We start from the raw sequence: 23,348 nt of genomic DNA on the forward strand, positions 1-23,348 counted from the left end.
CTATATGAGATATCTTATAAAGTATATGAGATATCTTATATAATATAAGATATCTTATATATTATATAAGATATCTCATATACTTTATAAGATATCTCATATACCATATGAGATATCTTTATATACGATATAAGATATCTTATATAGTATATAAGATATCTCATATGCTATATAAGATATCTTATCTTTTTTATTTTTTTTTGAAATACCGGATCGACATTGCTCCTTGAATAAATGTTAAGTTGGCTTGCCATACATCTCGACATCGAACTCAATCAAGCATTGTCCCGCACGATCGTTATACTTTCAGCCAGTGTAAAACCGGATTCAGTATGATATGCAATATAAATAGAATATCTTTGGAGTTTTTAGATATTGTTATTTTACTGTTTACATACAAGATGGCATTGTCGCGAACAGGTATTTCAAATACACGGGATATGGCAATCGTTTCAAAAATATTCAACTACTTTAAATATCCAAAGCAGACAACTCGAATAACCATACCTTAACAATTTTGCGGTCGTCCAGGTCTATGATAGTCCTAACCCTGCCTGATGAGTTAATAAATATGGTGTCTTCCTTGTCGGTCAGGTGCGTAAACTGTTCCCGAAAGTGTTCACCGTGGACAGACGATATCAAAAACCAAATTGTCAAGGCAAGCATTAGATGGATGAAACCCATCTCTTAAATCTTTACCATGAAAGTTTATTGTGTACTTTACTTACACCGCAGTGAAAATACACCATGAATGGTCTTCTCAAACGAGATTACCTAAATGTACCTGTGTATACGAAATGACTCCGAAGCATAGATCAAACCCAGTCTACTCTGGTTGGTTAAGTTATTGCCAGGTAAAGTCTTCAATGCAGACGTGTAGCAATACATCCGGAATCTAAACATTTTGTTATTCGTCAAGAAGGCCACGCCCATAGTGCTTTATCGCTTATGAATACGAAAGAATGTACAGCACAGTTGTATATAGTAATTGAGTTAAAGAGAACTTTTAAATACAGGAAGGTTTTACCTGTTAGTAGACTCCGCCCTCACAGAATTGTACATATGTCACATCGGTGGTATAAAATGTTGTCGTCTAGGCCAGTCAGTGGAGCCTACCAGTGTGAGAGGTAGACAAACCCTTGTCGTCTAGGTCAGTCAGTGGAGCCTACCAGTGGGAAAGGTAGACAAACCCTGACAATGGTACAGCTAATGGGTTCCCTACGCCCAGGGTACCTAGCCCTGGTGGTGTGCTGTATCATCCAGCCGGGAAGTTCCTATTACTTCGAGAAAGGTTTCGACCATTTGTATACATATTCATCAAGGTCTGACCTTTTCGGCATGCACCATTTTACTACAATAATGAAGGTAAGACTTTAACTTTTATTTGTGACAAATTAGTTTGGAAATTAAAATTCAAACAACCATGATAAAATATGTAACACATTGTTTTTTTTTAGATATTTCAAAATAGAATAAATTAATATATTGCTAAATAGATACAAATCTTTTCAAACTGTATGATGAGTCAATATCACGTGTCTAGTTAAACAACAGAAATAATCGATTATCCGTATATACCTTTTGCTTTTTGATCGATTCAGTTTGAGAGTGATAAAAGCGCTGTACCTTAAAGATGTGTATTTGCTTTAAGCATGTGTTCAACTGATCTTACTTGTACTTCAGAGATGTCCGTTTATTGAAAACTAATACCTTATTTTTAACAAGCGGAGTCGATGTATTGTTCCTTACTTTCTTTCCTCGTTAATATTTTAAGATAAAACATACAGTTCGAAGCAAACTTACCAAGTGAAGTGGAGATAACAAGAAAAGTTAACACAGTGCACTAGCTTATGTATTGAAATTAACAACCTTGTTGAGTTCACGTTATAAACCTTGTGTATTGCCATTCAATACCTAGTAGTGCACTGTAGTTCACATCGATTGTTATTTGATCACGTGTAAAGATTATACATTCCTTCCTTCTTAAACGGAAATGATATAGTTTAAATGCATCGTTACGCTATTCCGTTTTTGCGTATTGCAGAGTTATCTTCTCTTGTGAGCAGGTATCGATTGTTACGTCATTGGTTTGTGAGAGTAACGTCATCAATTTTTGAGAAATCGACGTAATTTTCTCACACGAACCAATGACGTAACAATCAATACCTGCTCTCAAGAGAACAGGTATATGCAATACGCAAAGACGGAATAGGTAATTTCATGACGTTTCTTTTTGAAGAACACGTTAAAATAATGTATTAAATTCGTGCGAAACACCTTTTATAGAATATATACATGTACGTATGTATACTATATTAAATTGTTATACAGTACACACTGAATCATTGGTACACGAAGCTTATCACAGCTTTAAAAGAGGCAATGTAATGGAATTTTTACAAACTTGATTGCTTTAGGATGTAGCGTATTTAACTCTTCTCAAATCAATGATTATTTCTATCAATCAACAAAATTCTTTTAAAAGAAATAATCTTTACTTAGAATGATCCTCTACTCTTTGAAAACTCTCAAGATGGAAATAAAGGGTAAAACCATTTCATACTCAAGCTAGTGAAAAATTCTAATGATTTGAAAAAACCTTAACGTATCCGATTTAACATTTTGGTAAAATAGGAGTAAAATAACCTAGAAGATAAATAAAAAAGTGTTAGAGGCGATAAGAAAATATAAAACGGACGTTAATATGATACGTCCAATTCCTAAGAGATAAGTGAATGTGAAAAACAACAAAACCTAGGTTAAAATTAAGTCATCATACTATATAAGTAGGGAAGTTCCTAATATAAGCTGTGAACTTTGGACAGTAATATCAGATTAGACAAAAATCTTAAAAAAACCTTATAAATATAAATAAAATCTTTATAAAAACTTAATACGCTGTTGACGGAACTAGTCTAAACAGTCTTTATAACTGGTAGTTACTTTGGTGAGAATATCAGTTTAATTTAATGCTACTCAATATACAAATGTACAGAGGAATGTTGTCTATTCTATAATGATTGTACGGGATTAGGATTTATTTATAATTGTATCTTATAAACTTATTCAGAAAAATTTGAACAAGTAATGAACTTGACAAAATGTTTAAAAGTTGTATAAGATTACAATAATCTTTTTATGATAAAAACATTTTCATTAAGATTCATCAGTTTGGAAATAGTGTAAAATATGTAAAACGTAAAACTTTGATATCATGATAAAAAGATGTTTTAAAACATGGTACGCAACTATTAACTTAAGCAATATAAAACAATACGTAAAAATGGCATCGTAGTTCAATTGTGTAATTAAAATTTACAAAAGAATGACTTTCAATAATACAATTACATGGCATATAATGGATGGTCAGTGGTATATGACATTATCAAAAGTAATGGATTATTACACCACTTTTAAAAAATTCAAGAAAAATATGACATACATGTATGAAATAGTAGGTTTTGTATACATGAATATAAGGTTAAAAGGAGCACAAGACACAAGACGGTATTAAATAAAACGATGTTTTATCTACTGCTAAAAGATAAATATAATATGAATGAAAATATAGGTGATGAAACATACCACCATTAGTGGCTCCCCAGTACAGCATAAACCATATAATTCTCTCTACAAATACTTTAAAAAAGGCAAATCACATGATATTTTCTCTTTTTGTAAACATAAGCTTTTTTATCCTGAAACAATAATACATATGCTATATGTATATGAAAAATTATGTAGACTAATTGACATTCTCTATCTACCCCTTAACCTCTACCCACACCCTCTTACCTCTATATTGCATATTGTATCCTCTAACCTCTATCCTTTAACCCATACCCTTCACCATTACCTAAATACCATTTACCCCCTACTCTATAATATGTACCCTGTGCCCCCCCATCCCCTACTCTCTTCCTTCTATCCTCTACCCTTAATTACCTCCATCCTGAACTCTCTTACCTATACCTTCTACCCCTTTGACCTTTGTATTCTACCCCTTTTACTTTTACCATCCTTCCCAACCCTCTGACATGTAACCTGTACCTTGCATCATGTAAACCTTTCTCTCTAATTTTCCCCCTTCCATGTACCTTTTAACCTCTACCCTCTTACCCCCAACTTGTATCCTATGACCTCTACCATCAACCTTGTATCCTATGACCTCTACCCTCAACCTTATATACCCTACACCCTTTACCCTCTATCTTTTACCAATACCATTTGCATTGCAACCTCTTTTTCCTATCCCATGGTCTACCTTCTACTCTCTGTCCCCCCTCTCTCTACTCTGTACCATTCTATGCCCTTCTTATTTCCGTCTGCCCTTCTATTCTCTACTTTGTGCCCTACGTCTACCTGCTAACCCTTTCCTTCTGTACTGAGCCTATTACTTTTTACCCCTTACTCTCTCCATTATTTATCCCTACGCTCAACTCTGTACCCTGCTCCATGTACTTTCTACATCTACCCTGTACCATTTTCTTCCTATCCTCTTCCCTCTTCTCTTCGTTTATTTACCCTTTACAATCTACCCTCCTCCTTTAACCTTATCTTCTTCCCTCTACCCTGAACTTTCTACCACATCCTCTGTAACATGTGCCATGTGTCCAGTCCCCCTACCCTCTACAATCTACCTTCTACCCTCCCCCCCCCCTATCATTTACCCTGTGTCATCTACCCAAATCCTTTAACCCCTTTTCCCCTACTCTCTAACCTGTACCTTGTGTCTTCTACTCTGTATCCTCTGTCTTGTGCCTATTACTTCATTTTGTACCATTTCCCTTGTATCGGGTGCCCATAGCCTCTGCACTCTACCATCTAGTTTCTTCCCGAACCCTCTATCATGTTCCCAGTTACATCTACCCTGTTCCTTCTCTTAACATTGTACCCTGTTCTTGGCCCCCCTAACCTCTAGGCTCTACCTTCCCCTCATTATCTTTCGACTATTTTAATTCTATTCTTACTCATTTCCTCTACCCTGTACATTTTACCCCTACCCTGTTTCCGGGCCCCTACTTATTTTCTTCTTTCCATTTCTTTCACACGAACTCTCTTCCTTCCCCTTGTTCTTTTTCTTATACTCTACCCTGTTCATTTTTTTCCGCTACATTATACCATGTACCCTTTACCTCTACAATGTATCTGGCACTTTTAAATCTCTATTCTGTACCCTTTTGTTCCTACCCCTATCACCTACTCTATACTCACTACCCTTTAAACTCTACTCCTCTCCTCTAGATAAGATCAAACTCCACATTTTCTACCCCCTACCATTTAACGTTAACCTAGTAGCTTTACCCTGTTCGCCATGCCCCCTACATTCTACCCCGTTTTCCATATCTTTAACCCTTAATCCCAACCTCTTTTCCTCTACTCTTTACCCTTACACTTTCCTTGATCTCTTTTACCATCTATGTTTTCTCTCTATTCTCTACCTCCACCATTTACCCCGCACTTTATGTCCTTACCGTGTACCCTCTACCCTCTTCCTACTGCCCTCTTTCCCTCCCATTTACTCTGTACCGTGAATCATGTACCGTCTATCTACTCTATAGGTTTCTTAATGTGTTAAATCTGAAATCCTAGCTTCTCAATCCAGATTTCTATAAATTGATATCTGAACACGGTTTACTGTTGCGTGTTATTACTTAATTTGCAAAATGATATCACTAAAAACACGCAAAATATAAACAGAAATCTAAAAACTTAAAAATAGCAAGTCTGGCGGTATTATTGTAAGTTATAAGCTGGTTATGTCGTAGTTATTGTGCCTTCAAAGGTCCGATTCCGAATTAGTAATGGGGTTTGAAATTTGCAATCATGTTCAAATATGAATGAAAAGTTTTCATTTGGCTGTATCTATCTTTTCTCAGAAAATACTTTTTTTTCATCTAAAAATGATTTAACTTGAATAGAAAAAAGAGTTGATTACTTTTGAACATGGACTGAATAATTTATTCATGGCAGGTGATTTAAACACAAGAACCCTAATAATACCAGGTATATTAACTTGAATCGGAATACGAAAACCGTGATTTTAACGCTATGTGTTCTGATGTTTACAACCATATCCATTGTGTACGAAATTTTACTGGCATTTCTTTCAAATCACATCAGATAAGAATAAGGGTAAAAGTAATAAAACGTGTAAAATGGGAATTATTCAAAAAGATGATATCACGAGGGCATTTAAGGTAGATGTAATCTTGAAGTACGTACAAAGTCGTACAAGTCGCTGGAATGTCTTTCCTTAGAAATAGGTAGAAGACAAAATATTCAACGATTTGTATCTTTTTATTGAATTTTGTCTTTCAATATGCCGACGGTACACCCTTTTTTGGAAACTATCAAAGGATTACAAAATGCATTGGATTGCTAAGTATTGTATAACATGTATATGCAACAAAAAGTCACCAAAATCCTGTCTTTCTCTTAAGGACGCAGCACTTGAAATTGTAGATTAATAGATGTAGTTTCACCTACCTTGGTATTGTATTTTGTTATAATGGAAACTTAGCTGGATAAAGTATTTCAAATTGTATGATATATAGAGAAATTGGCCGATTTCCAATGAAAAGAAATTTATAATGCATGTCCATGTATGTTCCTTTTGTCATTCTTATTATTGCTAGCCAATGAATGTTTTCATGCAAAGATTTGTCAATATTAGATTCCCGGTGTGTTTGATTATCATTATGAATTTATTCGACAGGAAGCCACTAGGATTTTTTTTTTCTGTACAATTTACCTTATGTAAAATATCATTACTTTGAAAATGATGTTAGGCGCGTACATTGTTCATCCCACCAAACACAATTAGGCTTTTATAAAACTTTTCCTATATTTGAATCGTTTTTCTTTTCAGGTCATGTCATGTTGCCTGTCAATATGTTCTAATAAAATCTGTTTTTAAATGCTGTGTAAATAAATGATTTTACTTTTTTTTAACAAGTTCCGCATTCGACCCGTGAATAATTCTGAAAACATGAATTCATTGATGTTGGATAGTTTTGTTCAGCACTCAGAAGACGGTTATAGTAAGTCTAACTTAATATTATTCACGTCCTTTGAAATGATTCAGTATCACGGATAAATAGCATTGTTAACGTGTTTTCATCTTATCAACAAAGTCTGAAATTGTTGTTTACAGTACGGGAACATTGTCTACAATAATTGTAGTCTGGTGTATTTCGATTCAATGTTATAATTTCGATAAAGCAAATTATAATACCATTTCTAAATTAAAGATATCGCACTAAAAAATAACTTAAATCTACTTCTTCTTTTTTTAATAAATGTGAATTGAAAAATGATGAATTTGTTCTGCAGAATCAAAAAGGAAATGCTTTGAAAAAAATATGTCTTACAAATGATAATCATTGGACGACGTCAAATATAGAGGAACCGCTACTCAACCTCTGTAAACAGTTTTATTCGTATTTTTAGAAAACATCATTATTGAAAGGTTGTTTTGCAATGATATTAATAAATATTAATATATGAGTTTTCGCTGACTTTCTGTATATTTAGCCAAAATTCATGCATCTTTGTTATGGATTTCATATTGCTAGTTAAAATGTGAAGTGTAAATATGAAAGGACATTTCTCTTTGAGCAACATCTAACTCCAATCTCTATGCGATGACAACTGCACAAGGTGATGCATCATTGTATAACTACATTTGTTGTATGTACGTCATTATTTAGGCTTTTACTTGTAGTTCTACATGTGGTGTAAACACCTAAATAGGTATATTTATTTTTATTGTATAAAATCAACCACGTGCTATCATATCACGACAGATATAAGCCTTCGACGGCTACTTACGATATGTTTACCTTTGATATAAAACAGTGTGTTTATTGTTCTGGCTGAGATATTTTGTTTTCAAAAACCTAGGTATTCATTGAAATAGTATACCAAAAACACCCCACATTTCAAGTAGAGAGATATGGCTTAAACTCAGTGAGATTTTGTTATAAAATGCATGATGATGTAGATTCTGAAAGTACAATACTGCATACTTCCGTAGAGTTTGATGAAGACGAACGGCAGGTTTTGGGCTCGCCGTCATAATGTTATCGGGTATATATTATGTATGTGTATGAATATCTATGGTGCTGATAATGCTCATTGTGGGTCTGTTGTCACTACCCAAGTTCGTTGTATGAGGACACGGCATAACTTGGTTTTGACCTAAACTTACACTCTGATTGTGTCGTGGATAAAGCAAAGGCCAACTATTGTTTCAGATATACCTGTGCTTTTCATGAGTCGCCATTTAAGTCCTACCTGTGTTCACATTTTGCGTCATATTTTATCTGTTTTGAGTTCAATGTTGATTCTGTTGACACTTTGGTAGGCTCTGTGTTTTAAAGATATTTAAGCTGTAATAACCACATCAATGCAAAGTTGTTTAACATTAAACTACCCTGCTGTGTCACATTATGGTTTCTAATCATTCTCCGGATATTTAAGCTTACTGTTGTAATGGACAGAATATATAAACTGTATATGGATTTCTAGTTCCGTCATGAGTGACGTTAACTTGGTAACACTGCTTTCTAAAATTGTGAGACAAATTGAACTTTCAATCCAAATACGGACAATTTCACATTATTTTTTAAGTTATTAACGCTCTATTAGCAAAAACATGTAACAACTGACTTATCCCACACAAGATATATAACTATAAAAATCATAGGGTGTAAAAATATCTTTTCCATGTTTGCCGGTATGAACGGAATCCTGTAACATACGTATTGTATGAGTCTTGTCATTGAATATCAGATAAACACAGATCATTATCTTTCACTAAATTATTTTTAATTTTTGCGTACTCAACACAATTGTTTTTCAGTTGCGGAAAATCCTCAGCAGTGGGATTTATCAAAAAGGTAAATGAAAATTGTTGCATCTTTTTTCACTTTTTGATTGTTGCAATTTTCGATAACTTTGAGGCTTACTATATAAATAATACTAGTATGTATACATTTTCAAAAACGACCTTCTTTGATTCAAACAAAATCAACTTGTTCTGATTGAAACAGGACATACAATGACAGTGTGTCTAAAGTTTCCATTGATAGATTAAATTGATACTGATCGCCACTGGCCTAAAAGCTTCAGCGGAAGAGCACCCGTCTGCTTACGTTGGATATTCTGAAATTCGAGTCTTGGTCTGGAATCTGGAATCCCTGAATCGCTGGTTATCTTATTTATCTTGAACTTGCAAGGGATGGGGTCCACGGTTCGAATTCATATTCCACTATTTGTATTCACCTCTCTTTTGCTCCCTCTCATTAGATACATACAACTGTTGATACGCTTTTGTGATATCATTTTCTGATTGAACTTGTTTACAGGTTTTATTTCCGGTTGAATAATGACGGCACCGTTGCCATGGTGCATTACGACCACGCTGATGACGAGGAAGTTATAGCTCTGAAAAAAGTACTAACAAGTACTCTGTCAGCTAAGGCTAACGTACGTCAAACAATATGTACATAGATTTGTGTCTGTCTGTATACTAAATAATAGTTTATATATTTATCTTCTTCCTGTTTTTGAAAATGCATGGCAAAATATGAAGCTTGAAATTTATTTAGCATAATTAAATACAATGGCACCATTACAAATTCAACCGATTGATACTGAAATAATGTAATTCTGATTAAAACAGGCACTTCGGAATTTAGATGACAATAATTTATTGATGTTAAAATCGTTCCTGTTTTTCAATATTATTTCAGCTAGAGGGTAATACAAAATACGTTTCATGTAAATCCCCTAAGAATGCCAACCTACAGTTTATTTTCATATTTTAGACATTTTACTATTTACTTACTATAAAATATGTTTTTAATGTCCACAGATTCACGAGACTCATCCACGTGTGTTTGTTAACCGGGAAGTTGACCATACCGGTGATCTTGATCACGAATACAGCGTTTCACGTGGATCTTGGGGAATCGTGTTGAGGCGATCTCACAATAGTACTGACAGTGTTCACAGAAATCACAGTAAGGTAAGGAAAAAACTGTGTCTGGTAGGTAAGTCAGCCGAGTGATTTATCAGATGGCAAAATAATGATCTTTGATTCATGTGGAAATGGTGCAACTAATATATTGTGTTCAACTAATGAAATGTTCAAAACAATTTGAAGTCATAAATGAGATTGTATGTCATTTGGTATTGACTAAACAAGTCTAGTAGTTTTCATTATAAAAATACTTTGTCAGGTAAAAAATACGGATTTGTGTAAGAACTCTGATACGAAATGGAACCTAATTCAAAAATCATCAATATCATAGTTTGACGTCGTGTATATATTGAAGTAATACTGACGTGAAGTGGGTATTTAACCCATGTGTGTTTATTACATTCCTCTTGGTAAAAGGTTACCCCTGGCTAGAGAGTCGACAATATCAAAAATAATGACAGTAGGTATATTTCACTGCCACGTCACCATACGAAACGTCTATTGATTGTTACGTTTGCACTTAAACCTATTGCCTGATTGGACATTTTTTTTTTCAACTAATAGGAATATATCAGACTTATTGTTATTGTCAACCTGTCGGATTTCACTGATTGAAAATATTAATAAAAACATCTTGTCAAATCTAACAGACCTCAGCAATATTGTATTTGTTTCTAGTGTCCATTCCAAATAAAGCCATGCCATTATAATTTTTATTTTATATTTCTTTTTGTAAAATATTGGGACTTTTCGTTATCAACTCAGACCATGCATTATAGCAGACACGGAACGGTGAAGTATGTACTGGCAGATGACACGATCAGACTCCGCCAATCGGATACAAGGAATATTAGGTAAGCCTATGCCTTAACAGCAGCTCTTTACGGGTCGTCTCGTGTCTAGCTGGTGTTTAATCGTGTCAGTGATATTCAATAAGGTCGACCACAACGCAATGTCCTATTATGAATTACAAAAGAACAATAACGGTACACTGTACACATATGGTGTTCAACCGGCACTGTGCATATATATAATGACCATTACAGACAGTTAAAAGAGTTATCAACTCCTGTAAATTGTATTGCAACTATTTTCACATGTAAAGCTAGTCGCCCAGATTGGGCCTTCAGAGAAATTGTTTATATCAATTTAGCCGCATCCGTTATAATATTTTATATAAAAATGATACTTTTTCACTCTTATACTTAATTTGCAACCACCAAATCTCCCTTGTATTTAAGCACAAATGCAGTGAATGCCGCCCCGATACAGGATTGGTCATCTGGAGGTAACTATATTTAACTTGATATCTTATATCATCTGGAGGTAACTATATTTATCTTGATATCTTATATAATGTTAAAGAAACGATGTTAACTTGATATCTTGTACCATCTGAAGGTAACCATATTAACCTTTTTATACCATATGTAACTGCTTATATATTCAGTTGTCAAATAAATTTAAGAAGAAATCGTTATATCTTTATGTTTTGAGAATAAAGACTGAAATATTTAAATATTGAAATTAAAATTCAACATGCAGAATGATCTGTTCTCCTTCTCAGAGTTTCCACGAATTTCCTCAAATGCCGTTTCCAAATTAAGACTCACGCAGAAAAGGTAAATTTTACGCTATTGACATCTGATGTTTGTTGTTGGCAATTTTGGTATATTAAAGAAATGTGTATCTCTTTGTTCCAACTTCGACTTCATATAAATTTGTTGAATTAATATATCTTGGATTTTTTTTTACATCATTTGCAAACCTCTGGGGATTTAACATAACCAAAATAGTTACATGTTTAAAATATTTCACAAAAAAACTATTTTCATACCATGATCAATAACTTTTGTGAAATTAAAATAAATAGATAAATAAATGAATAAATGTATTTTTCCGGGGACTACCCTGCCATCTGAAATATCGCCATCACTATTGTGATGTCATAATATTATGTTATTTCAACGTATGAATATGATATAACTATGCGATGCCTGGGCAACATTTGGTCATAAAATAAAATGAACTTTGCTCACTCACAGCCCACATGCTGCGGAATTAGATGGTACACCACGTTTTGATCGGTTGATCAACGGCAGCCTTCTTATAACCCCCGTAAGTACAGAGTCAGATTACTGACACATCACACAAATAGAAATTATGTGACTACGTTTTCCGATCTGTTCTGGTTTTCTTCTTAAGCTGAATTAGTTATCATCTATTTAAGAAAAATAAGCATGTATCTAACCATTTTTTTCAGTAATCAGGCAAAAGTTATCACATGCATCTAGTTTCAGGGGATTTGAAAATAAGCGTAGAGCTTATATTTAATACTGTACCACATACAATTCATTGATTATATTTATAAGATCTTCACCATATTACAAATCGAATAGCAAACAGGGCGGCTATGAGTTCCTTCTCAACTAGTATAGTACATGTTGCACCTGCTCACGGAGTTTGCATTACATTCTGGAGCCTCCTGTTCAGGATGTATTTTCCTTTCTTCCAATGTCACCTCAGTTCTTATCATTGTTAATTCATATCTACTTTGAGTTAAGTTATTGCTGTTGTTTGCTAACGCAGCGGTATATGATTGTTATAATTCAACTTAATATGATGATTAAGAACGATAACTCTATACATATTTCTCTATTTTTTCTGTCCTCTCTACGGAACTTGTGCCGCTCGGTATAAATGACATTGGTACTGCAGAGTGAGGTAAGTTGAATTTCAATTTGAAATCTTAATAAATTACTACATAACAGACGTCATCAATTATACTCAAAACACATAATGAATTTCATTTTGAACAGTTCCACTTGAAGAAGCGTCTTAAACAAATATTGAAACGTCTTATACATAGCAAACTTCAGTTTAATGAGAATATTTAAACAACACATAGTTAATATATAATTATAACAATGACACTGATGTTGCAGAAACTGAATAGAACAACACTTCAAGAAGTAAATGAAGAAATGGAGTCAACCCTGACATGTATTCGAACCTATGCCAGTAAACGTGAGTAACTCCATGAACATAAAGCTAATTCTACACTGAGGTTATAATCTTATCCTGTATCATATGCCCCTTCATCAGTCCCGCGTCCTTTATTGAAACCCTAGACTCCTGTCATACACTATTTTAGCATAACTATGTTCAAATCAAGTGCCTCTTAAGGAAATATATATTAGGTATGTATTAAACTTTGTGATTCATATACACATCGTTGTATAAGTATTAACATTTGTTGTCTACTTAACAATAATATTGGGTTTATTTCATTTAACAGTAAGTATGAGTGCACTAACACTGCTCCGTGTAACGGTGTACCAAAACGAAGTAGACTTTTCAGTATGTTTTATTTGAATAGATGCTGCAAACCGAACGGCATGTGTGCGTCACCTTCGGTCAATCATCATGGCTCTACAGGAAGAAGACTACCAGGTACTAGCTACGCGTGCCTTGGGCGTGGTCTGTGCTGTCAACGATACCACGTGTGCTGATCAGCGATCTATGTTTATAGATATCATAGGCAGGAAAGGAGACCCATTTTCACAGAGATTGTTGCTGCATTATTTATCTCTTAATGAAGATGCCAACGAGAAGGAGGCTTTCAGAATTCTCTTCCATTTCATCATCTTGGAGAAACCAATACCTGTAAGTTATAATTGATATCATAATTAATTGTTGTCTGTGTGTAGTTTATGCATTGATAATTCAGTGGTGACGGTTTGTTTGTCAATGCTACCAATGCAAATAAGAACAAATAACAATGTACATTTCAGGAACTGATGTTGAAGATAGAACATCTTTGTTTTGGAAAAGACAATGAGTTACACGGTATGTATTATTTCTAAGTTGTCGAGTTTTTTTCTGTTGTAAGTGTTTAATCAAAAAACATGTTTATCAAAAATAGGATATTTCAAAATGTATTTGAGCACGCAAAAATATGGAAAATCAAGTGTCAAGCATATGCTATATATATGTCCTTGGTGCACTTTGTTGAAACTATTGGAATTGTAGGCATTGATGTTCTGACAAAGACACAGAGAAGGGCGTGTTTAACGTTGGGGTCCCTAGCTAAAGTCGTAAATGAGACGGATCCACATGGGAGAGACAGGATCGTTGCAAAGATGGAAACATGGCTTGGACTACATAACGAAAGTAAGTCATCTAAAATTTATAAATTGAGAGGGAACAATTATTTAAACTGATTTTACATACTGTTAAAATAGAATTAACAATGAAAGCATGATCAAATAAACATTTGACGTGTTTTCAGCTAAATCAGCACCAATTCTTCGCCAAAGAAGAAAACGATCTGTAACAGATGTCGACCATCCAAGGCTGAATCACATCGTTACCAAATTGGTCTTCATCAATACGCTGGGAAATTCCGGAATGGAAAGGTCTTTAGATCATATACTCTCATATCTACAACCAAACAAGGGAACCTCTACCTGGAGACGTGCAGCCATCCTCAGTCTGCGTCACTACACGTGTAACAAAGTAACAGAATATTATAACTAACAAGTGACATACTGTTATATCTCGATATAATGTTATAATAATTAACTAGTGATACACTGTAATATTTCGATACAATGTTATACTCATTAACTAGTGACACACTGTATTATTTCGATATAATGTTATGATAATTAACTAGTGACACATTGTAATATCTCGATAAAATTTTATAATAATTAACAAGTGCCACACTATAATATATCGATATAATGCTTACGGCCAACAATTTCTTGTCACACTATTTATGATATCAATTTCAGGTCAGCATATTTATGACAACAGTCAACCAAATTAAGTCAACTGTACCATTTAAACAAATAAGAATTTCTGACTAAAACAATATATCAAACTACATTTATTGACCTTTGAGAAACTGTATTTCAAATATCTAATATTTAATTTCAGAGTGCCAATGCCCTTTTACAGGCAGCCTTGTATGACGAACATGACCTGGTGAAAGAAATTTCACTGAAGGCCTTTTCTTACCACCCCAAAGGACAGACTCTCCTTCCTGAACACTACGACATGGTTTTAACGTAAGCTACGTTACATAGAGCAATTCGTAGATACGAACATATTAAATAACAATTGTTATTATTCTTGCTTAGATGTGTGAATCTATTACAGGTGGTCTAAAAAACAGGTCTGATTATGTACTGATATTTTCTATAGAAATAAAGACTGTTTATTGTGAACTTATATCGTGAAAGTAAGTTTCATATATAAGTCTGTTTCACGTTCTATAATGACCTTATCTGTTAATAAAATTAACACAAACTATAACCAAACCAAACTTAGAAGTCTGTTTCTTTAAATTCATCGTTTGACGTTGGTTGCAAGTTGAATTATCAACATGTATTTGTCTGTCCATACAAATACTGTTACAAATACTTGACAATATTTTGCGATCAAATTACAAAACAGTCATGTACATCATACTCAAAGTTATAGATGAGTCTTGAGAATTTGAATAGGTAGTTATAACATTTTGAACCAATCATGTATTGTTAAGAGATACTACAACTCAACTACTACTTCAACTTGTTATAGTCAGGTTGTACATGTCTTTACAACATTGCAGGAGAAACTACTCTTACCCGGCTCTGATGAGGCTCAAGAGAGGTGTCATTGACATTGACACGACAGGCGGTTTTCGCCTGACCATAACAATACCTGGCATCCATTGGGAAAAAACTATTGGATCAGCGGACATCGGTGCAGGATTTGGCCTCAACATCAGAAACAGGATGGAATTAGAGCTCAGTAGGCTGAAAATCTCATATTTACATAAATTACAATGCAAAATTCTTTGATGTTTTCTTTTCATCGTAAGTAATATAGTCATGAACACTAAGTATAAAACTGCGTCTGCCTTTATACTTTATTTGAATGTAAGGCAATATATTGTTTATATCCTTGCTTTAATCATGATTTTTCTGTCCGAAGAGTTAGTCTACAATCAATCCAAAAACTAAAACATCCCAAATGACTAGCTCCCTCGACAGTTTCTATTTTTTTCTCTCACGGGAATGATCGAGCCTAACAAGCGACAGTTGGTTGAACCGTGTACTCATTTGACCTCTTCCAGATGTATCTTTTTGTTGGAAAAGGCGCAGAACATTGAAAACATTAGAAAATAATGACTAGGTATTCGGAAATGGTTGAGGTTTTTCTTAATGTTTATGCGTTTCGTTTTGATGAAATAAAACAGTTTCAGTAAGAGTAAACGACGTGCACAATACCTTTTTTCAGTTAATAAAACCGCAAAGTGAATACGTAACTGAGGCGTATGTCTTTTCAAGATCTATTGCGTTTTAATACGTGTTTTATCGGGTTGTTTATAATGATATATGTATATTTAATTTATCAAGTAATGTACTGTGTTTTCTAGTGAATATAAACTGTTATATTGTTTTGCGTATTAATCAATGCAATATGACCTATCAGCCCTGTGATTGGTTGTAAGTTTCAATTGTTTTAATTGCGACGTCACGCCTAGGACACATATATGACGTCGCAGACCTACGCACTGAAGACAAAATGTCGTTTTACACCAATAAATGCCCCAAATCTTGTTATGTGATAAAACGGATCTAACATTCGATTTCATTCCATATGAAATTAATTAAACTCGTCACGAAATTTTCATTTTTGCTCGCCAGAGGTTCGCTAAATTGTAAAAATTCTTATACTAGTTTCATAAATCTGATATGAAATGGAAACTCATGTAAGATCCTATATATATGATATGTGTGCATTGTTTTGATTACAGAGCCGCTCCAAGGCCATTTTCTCATCGATGTTTATGACACAGCATTTGTGGAGGCATACTGTGGTCTTCTGAACATACACATTGACATCTTCAGGGCTCTAGTATGTTATAACGGCCATATTGGATACGACCTAAACGTGCTGAAGGTACTTAGAAAAAGTAACAGTTAGTCATATGTTCCCAAATATCTGATATTTATACACTATCATAGTGTATACCAGCATATTTTCACATATACGACAACGATTAATAATTTTAATAAACATTAGGAGTACCTTTGTATTTTCTTTTCCCTTTCATAGGATTTTGGCATTAACAACGTTCAGGACTTGGTCAATATTTTTGATACCATCATGAAAAATACCGTAGACCCAATCAAACGTGCTGTTAACAACTTCAAGAATATGGTACAGACGTTTAAAGACGGTGGAATTCAGAAGTTGTTTAATAGTCTCGTGGCGGCAGTAAAGAATCTACCACAGGTGATCAAAGCGGCTGCTGACAAGTTTGTAGCATTAAAGCTGAAGGTAGCTGACTTTGGAGGACTGCCCTGGCTAGACGACATCAAGAGACTCGTAATGCGAGTTAAAACATTCATAGAAGACGTCAGGGACGATATAATGGGGTTCTACAACGTATGTAGCAAAACTGTTCTTATTCGATCAAAGTATTTATACCGAGTGAGTTATAAAATATAATGTTTTACTTTAAAACCGACTTAACATTACTGTTGTCAGTTATTTTGTCATCTGTCCCATACGTTCTAAATAAATGATCTTAATCAAATGTTAGAACTACAATTTGTTCAAATATACACCCATAAAACACAGGAAAAATTAAGTGCTCTCTGTTGAATTGATTTGAAATATTTTATTTCTTAACTATGTACCAGATTAATTTATCGAAATCGATTCTAATTAAAGTTATGTCTCTGTAACAATCTGTATTTTATCTCACTTTCCAACATACGCTCTACCAGACGGTCGTAGATGCAGTGACGGTAACCTTGCCATATGTAGGGAAACAGCTAATGGATGCTATTGCCACGCTCATTTCCGCGGTCAAATCTATACTCTCCAACCCCTCACAGGCTATGAGTGGAATAGGTCAGGCACTTATGAAGTAAGTAGCTAAAAGCAGAAGATGATATTTTAATGAAAACATCACAATACAACTGCTAGACTTTTTTTACAAGACCTGTGACGTGTAAATACTCAATTTACGTTTTACGCTTCTTTTGATTTTCTAATATCTCAACACAGATCAATCTCCAATTCATTAGGATAATTGCTTGATGTTCGAGATTTAAAAAATAAGTTTCGGAATTGCTGGTGATATTTTACAACGCATTTTTATTTTTATCCAATGTAAATCTCTAACGTGCATTTTAAATCCTAAATCCATCTAGAATAAAGAAATAGTTTTAATATGCATTCAATAAGAATAACACATGTTTCTGTCTACTCATGCATGCTTTTCAATTTATTTAATAGAACAAAAATGGCAATATCCATGTTCTTAGATGTCAAAAACCAAGTGTTGGACGCCTGCTTTTTCTTGAAAGGTAATCCTTTTCGTAATGTTAAATATAAGAAAATTCCCATTGACTTTGATTAATGCAAGTCAAATTATACATTATAATTTTACACTGTAATGTGTATTATTGTTTTCAGGGAAGACACCGTATTGGATGACAATAGGTGATGAAGTGATTGGAATAGTGGCTGATATGAAGGAGCTGATAGATCGACTGTCTAGCCCTGGATCTGACGAACTAGCAGGTTCCGATGTGGATCACCTTTCCATGGCGATGTCTGATGGTATACAACACATGGTAAGCACTAGGTTTTAGCCTTTTGATCGTATGTTTTCATCTTTAAGCGTTTGAGTTATCTGAGTATCATCTTGCTTATCAACAATCATTATGGAAAAATAGAACTGTAAATTAAGCATTGTTCGCTATATTGTTTATTATTAACAATATACTGTATATGGCCAGTTACAGGTTTTAGCCTTTTGATTATATATTGATATCATAAATAGTTTGTTTTTTTTGGCTTTTTTTACGCAGCAGTCATTATGGAAATACTTTAACGTCAAATAAGACCTCGTTTTGTATTATTAATAGGAAGAGCAGGCAGCTCAAATTAAAGCTGAACTAATTGAAGACTTAAAAGATGCTATTGGACCTCTCGGCACTATATTTGAAGTTGCTAAGCCAGTGATAGACACGTTCCGTTCAGTCATGGATGTTGTCCAAGGGATCAAATCGACGTATGAATTTCTACGAGACATGTATGTACCACTGTATTTTCACTGGGTATTTTTTTTATCTCTTGATAGTAATATCTTTCACACTACATTACATGTGTTACATATACAGTACCAGTTTGACATAGGCTGATTCAGATAGTGTCATTATAAGAAAAATAAAGGGAAGGCCAGAGTCTCATTCCTTATTCTCTGCTGTGGTGATAAACACTTTCTGTTGATACATAGTTTTTGTTGTAAAATATAAAAATTCAAACCGAAAACAAAAGGTGTAAATAAGACATAACGCTAAGAACCATTATATGTGAATGTTTTCTAATCAAAATTGTTTGTGTGCTTCTTTAATCTTGGATCAATCACGTTATCAAACCAAACTAAATTTTGACTAAAAATGGTTTCCAAGATAGGTTTCTTTAAAAGTGTATGTGAAGGACACCGTTAACCAATTGAAACCCTACAGGAAGAAACAAATACGTGTTTAAAGTAGGGATACATATGCATTATCTAATGTTATGGAACCAAGTTGCATACAATTTATTTCTGTACATCTTTAAAGAACATGCCTGAATGCAATTAGGTTACAGTTAGATTTTAAACCATGAGAAATATCAGAAATATGAATCGCGATCCTGAATGAATTCCTTCTATTAAACAATGAATGCTTGGCAGTAGTTCAACACCAAACGCTATTGCTGACAACGTTTCCTATAAAACTCTGTATGCTTGCTTTAGTTAAATTGTAAAACTTAGCAAAGCGTAAACTATTAAGCTAGACAGCAATTGCACTGCGTTTTATAGGAACTTTACACTATTTGTCATAATATTCATTGCTAATATTGATATTTAAGTCCAGCTGTATGCTTTATGTTTTACTGCTTTCTTCACTCTCTGAACTTCAGTTCTGTAAGTTCTGAACAGCAAAGTTCAGTCTTATCATAATCATATCAATAACGTTTCCTGACCAATGCAAGAATAATATTTAGAGCAAACTGTTAATCAATTGTCTTGTTGCTGGCCTACGATTCACATGCAATACAGAAAACGTTTTCCATTATTGAGAACCTGCTTCCAATTTATTTTCTTTTACATGAAAGTGTAACGACTTTGGTTGTAAATTTTGTCACAAAATCTTGACGATAGTTTTTATATTTTATATTGTTCTTACACGTTCTATTTGCAGGATCATAAAAGTGAAGTCAATGATACAAAAGATATTCGGTCCTAAGTTTAATATCAAGTTTCCAACACGGCGTCGTGAAGAGAATGCGCAATGTGGTCAAGGAGTTTGGCCTACGACGACTGCAGGGATGTACAAAACTACGGGAGTTGACGTCCATCTCAACAAAGGATCAAGTGTTAGCATATTCTTCATTTCTTAATCAATACTTGAATTGTTATTTCATCATCGTAAAAGAAAGAAAAATCTTAACTTGTGTTTCTTTTGGTTCGAAATGATATCATGTCATTATAACTGAAATCTTATAATTGTCATTTACATCAAAGGTTCGGTGTCCTGTGAATGGAATGGTGTACAGAAAAGCATCCTCACAACTCCTCGTAAAACCTTCTGAAGCCGACTTTCTTCAATTTGAAATAGTTATCGACAACGTAGAAGCAGACAGATTTGTCTCCAATTCGGGAACATTTTTTGAAGCTGGTGAAAAGATAGGGAAAGCAAGAAGATCCAAATGCTCACCTAATTTTATTCATGTAGCTATGAGACAGAGAACTGCATCCATGAACCTACCTGACGAAGATTATAATTATGTGGACCCCTCACCATATCTTGATAGACTAGTGCCAATCCCGCAGTGGATAGAGGAATGCAATGAAATGACCTTGATTATAATGAACAATGTAATTGAAGTCGGAGCTTTGGATGATGAGGGTGCGCAGGAAGAAGTTGAAGAAGTTGACAGCACTATTAAAGATAATGACATCAACCAGATGGACGCAACCAATGAACCGGAATACAAACCTAACAATTTTGACTCCGGCTCGTCACAAAACGTTGGTAGCAATTTTCTGAGCGGAATGCAAGACTCATTATCTTCTTTTTCAGATCTGAAAAATATGTTTTCTGGAGAGAGGTAAGTGTTTAGAAAACCAAAATTAGCAAGCAACCGATAAGAGCATCGACATCTCTTTGCTGACTTAGCATAATAGTTTAAAACTTGAAAACATTTTACGAATGTATATGCCAACACTATGCAAAAATACACGCTTGGAGATAAAACAAAAATCTCATTATTTGCAATGGCCTAACTACACAATGTTGTAATGGCATAACTAACAAGAGTTTATGATAGGACACTTTTTTCTTTACCTAATTTTCAATGTCATTTTTTAATTTCAGTATGAAAATACCTAACATCCTTGATATAGTAGATCTCAAACAATTTACTGTGTCTGAAGTAACAGATATTCTGAGTCCTGGACTGGCTACGGATTTTAAAAACATCGTACAGAAACTTGCTGGAACAGTGAAAAAAATGCCATCTCTTCCAGCCGGATCACTCTCTATAATACAACTTCGGAATGTCCTCGGGGGTGCTGCGAAAGGGCTAGGCGACAAGTACTCTATGATTTCAAAACTGTTCTCCTTGGCAGAAAATAGTACGTATTCTTATTGATATGATGCCGACCATTCGTATCCCGAGCAATACTACCTTGAATGCATTTCATAAAGTCGTGTTTCGGTCTTTCTTCATTTCATAACAATGTATTTTAGCAACAAATTGGTTTTTTCATTTCAATTCTGGTCATAATCTTTCTTTTTTTCTTTTCTGTAACATTCTACATATTTCAAGATAATTGGAATTAAGTCTAATTAACTGTCAGAGTTCTACTGAGAACAAACATACACATATATGCATACATTTGATTTATTTCTCGTTAACATCACATAATCAATATTAGTTTATTAAAACGCTAAAAAGTTATCTGAATGAAATATTTCTAATAAATTTAATTTTGAAATATTTTAATATAGCAGAGTAACAATAATATATGCATATTTACAAATAATGTCATTACAATTGTGTATGGTGGTTCGGCATAATACTACAGTACTTTTATAGCACTTATCTGATTAAATGTATTAACAGTTTGAAAAGTATAACTCATGCTTATGTTGATATCAATGTAATCTACAGGTTGTCCAACATTTCGCGATGGTCTTAACAAAGGATTAGGACATGTTTGCCAAGCCCATGCTGACTGTCTGGGTTTATCATGTGAACTGATACTTCCGTACGGTTCACTTGACAAGACGGTATCTGTAGATATCAGTGTAAACCCCTGTGATGGATTACTCCAGATAGCTTTATCAACAATCAAGACCATCATTACTCTCGATGGTAAGATGTCAATATGTAACTCTACGTTATTCGGCAATTACGCAAAATAGTTTATCCTTGCAAAATAAAATGAAAACATCCATGCAAAATATTTATAGTCTGCGATGTCGTGTATCAATTCACAAGTAATTCTGTTCCACAATAACTATTGGTATAACAGTTTGACTGTAGATTTTCTTTCTTTTAGGCCATGATAATCACATCCCGTTGTTTACGCTGGGAGGTCTGAGTGCTGGACTGATAATCAACGGTGACATAATAGACAACGTCGTTGTCCTCAGCGTAGAAGCAACGCTTTGCCATGACGAATATCTCTCCTGTATTGTGCCAATCAAGGTCACCACTGACATGACATTTCCACAAGTCGACATCTGTAATGGTATGATTACCGTCTTTATATATGTATATTTCAGCATTTATTCTTGGGTAGAGCTAACTCTATTCATGTACTATCCAAATCCCGAAGGATACGAATGTAATATTCTCAAATAAAAAGCAAATTTCATCCTGTATTTTTTAATTTCTCCTCTTATTTCATTACTGACAAAACAATTGATGGTTTAAAATCAACCCTTTTTGATAAATCGTTTGTGTTACTTTTGTCTAAGTACTATTTGACATCTTGCACATACTGTCTTATTTTACTACGGTTTTGATCTGTTGAAATCTAATGAATAACTTGTTTGATTAAATAATCAAATTTGTGTTTACTGCGTGGATCTCCAATCCTCCCAACACTTGCGACGGTTAGCGGAGCTGTTTTGAATTTTAGAATGTTATATACAAATTTATTAAAAAAATGAGCATTATTTTACATATATTTACATTTGTGTTGCAGTGCCACTAGATAACAGTGCCAACTAAAATGTTTGCATGATTCAATAAAAGCAAGTGTGTAGTAATATTAACAGTACTGCAT

At 34.0% G+C, this 23,348-nt stretch overlaps 2 protein-coding genes across 2 annotated transcripts in view; one reads left to right on the forward strand and one right to left on the reverse strand.

Moving 5' to 3' along the window:
- The window catches only part of LOC110454960, a 15,051-nt gene extending 14,232 nt beyond the window's left edge, over positions 1-819 (reverse strand). Inside the window, exon 1 of the mRNA XM_021504796.1 lies at positions 508-819. Coding sequence (XP_021360471.1) covers positions 508-684 — 177 coding nt within the window. The 5' untranslated portion in view covers positions 685-819. The remainder of the gene's footprint in view (positions 1-507) is intronic.
- Positions 820-1,197: 378 nt separating this feature from the next.
- LOC110454973 overlaps positions 1,198-23,348 on the forward strand; it is a 44,233-nt gene continuing 22,082 nt past the window's right edge. Inside the window, exons 1-28 of the mRNA XM_021504820.1 lie at positions 1,198-1,365; positions 6,959-7,043; positions 8,867-8,903; positions 9,372-9,492; positions 9,881-10,033; positions 10,754-10,842; positions 11,230-11,276; positions 11,556-11,610; positions 12,034-12,106; positions 12,707-12,712; positions 12,934-13,015; positions 13,368-13,654; positions 13,783-13,837; positions 14,021-14,161; positions 14,280-14,506; positions 14,933-15,063; positions 15,609-15,790; positions 16,800-16,945; positions 17,102-17,434; positions 17,779-17,921; positions 18,293-18,363; positions 18,473-18,633; positions 18,928-19,094; positions 20,251-20,425; positions 20,574-21,160; positions 21,427-21,686; positions 22,226-22,429; positions 22,617-22,808. Coding sequence (XP_021360495.1) covers positions 1,198-1,365; positions 6,959-7,043; positions 8,867-8,903; positions 9,372-9,492; positions 9,881-10,033; positions 10,754-10,842; positions 11,230-11,276; positions 11,556-11,610; positions 12,034-12,106; positions 12,707-12,712; positions 12,934-13,015; positions 13,368-13,654; positions 13,783-13,837; positions 14,021-14,161; positions 14,280-14,506; positions 14,933-15,063; positions 15,609-15,790; positions 16,800-16,945; positions 17,102-17,434; positions 17,779-17,921; positions 18,293-18,363; positions 18,473-18,633; positions 18,928-19,094; positions 20,251-20,425; positions 20,574-21,160; positions 21,427-21,686; positions 22,226-22,429; positions 22,617-22,808 — 4,378 coding nt within the window. The remainder of the gene's footprint in view (positions 1,366-6,958; positions 7,044-8,866; positions 8,904-9,371; positions 9,493-9,880; positions 10,034-10,753; positions 10,843-11,229; positions 11,277-11,555; positions 11,611-12,033; positions 12,107-12,706; positions 12,713-12,933; positions 13,016-13,367; positions 13,655-13,782; positions 13,838-14,020; positions 14,162-14,279; positions 14,507-14,932; positions 15,064-15,608; positions 15,791-16,799; positions 16,946-17,101; positions 17,435-17,778; positions 17,922-18,292; positions 18,364-18,472; positions 18,634-18,927; positions 19,095-20,250; positions 20,426-20,573; positions 21,161-21,426; positions 21,687-22,225; positions 22,430-22,616; positions 22,809-23,348) is intronic.

This window comes from Mizuhopecten yessoensis, unplaced genomic scaffold (assembly GCF_002113885.1).
Source record: "Mizuhopecten yessoensis strain PY_sf001 unplaced genomic scaffold, ASM211388v2 scaffold8123, whole genome shotgun sequence".
In the NCBI taxonomy this organism is placed as follows: Eukaryota; Metazoa; Mollusca; class Bivalvia; order Pectinida; family Pectinidae; genus Mizuhopecten; species Mizuhopecten yessoensis.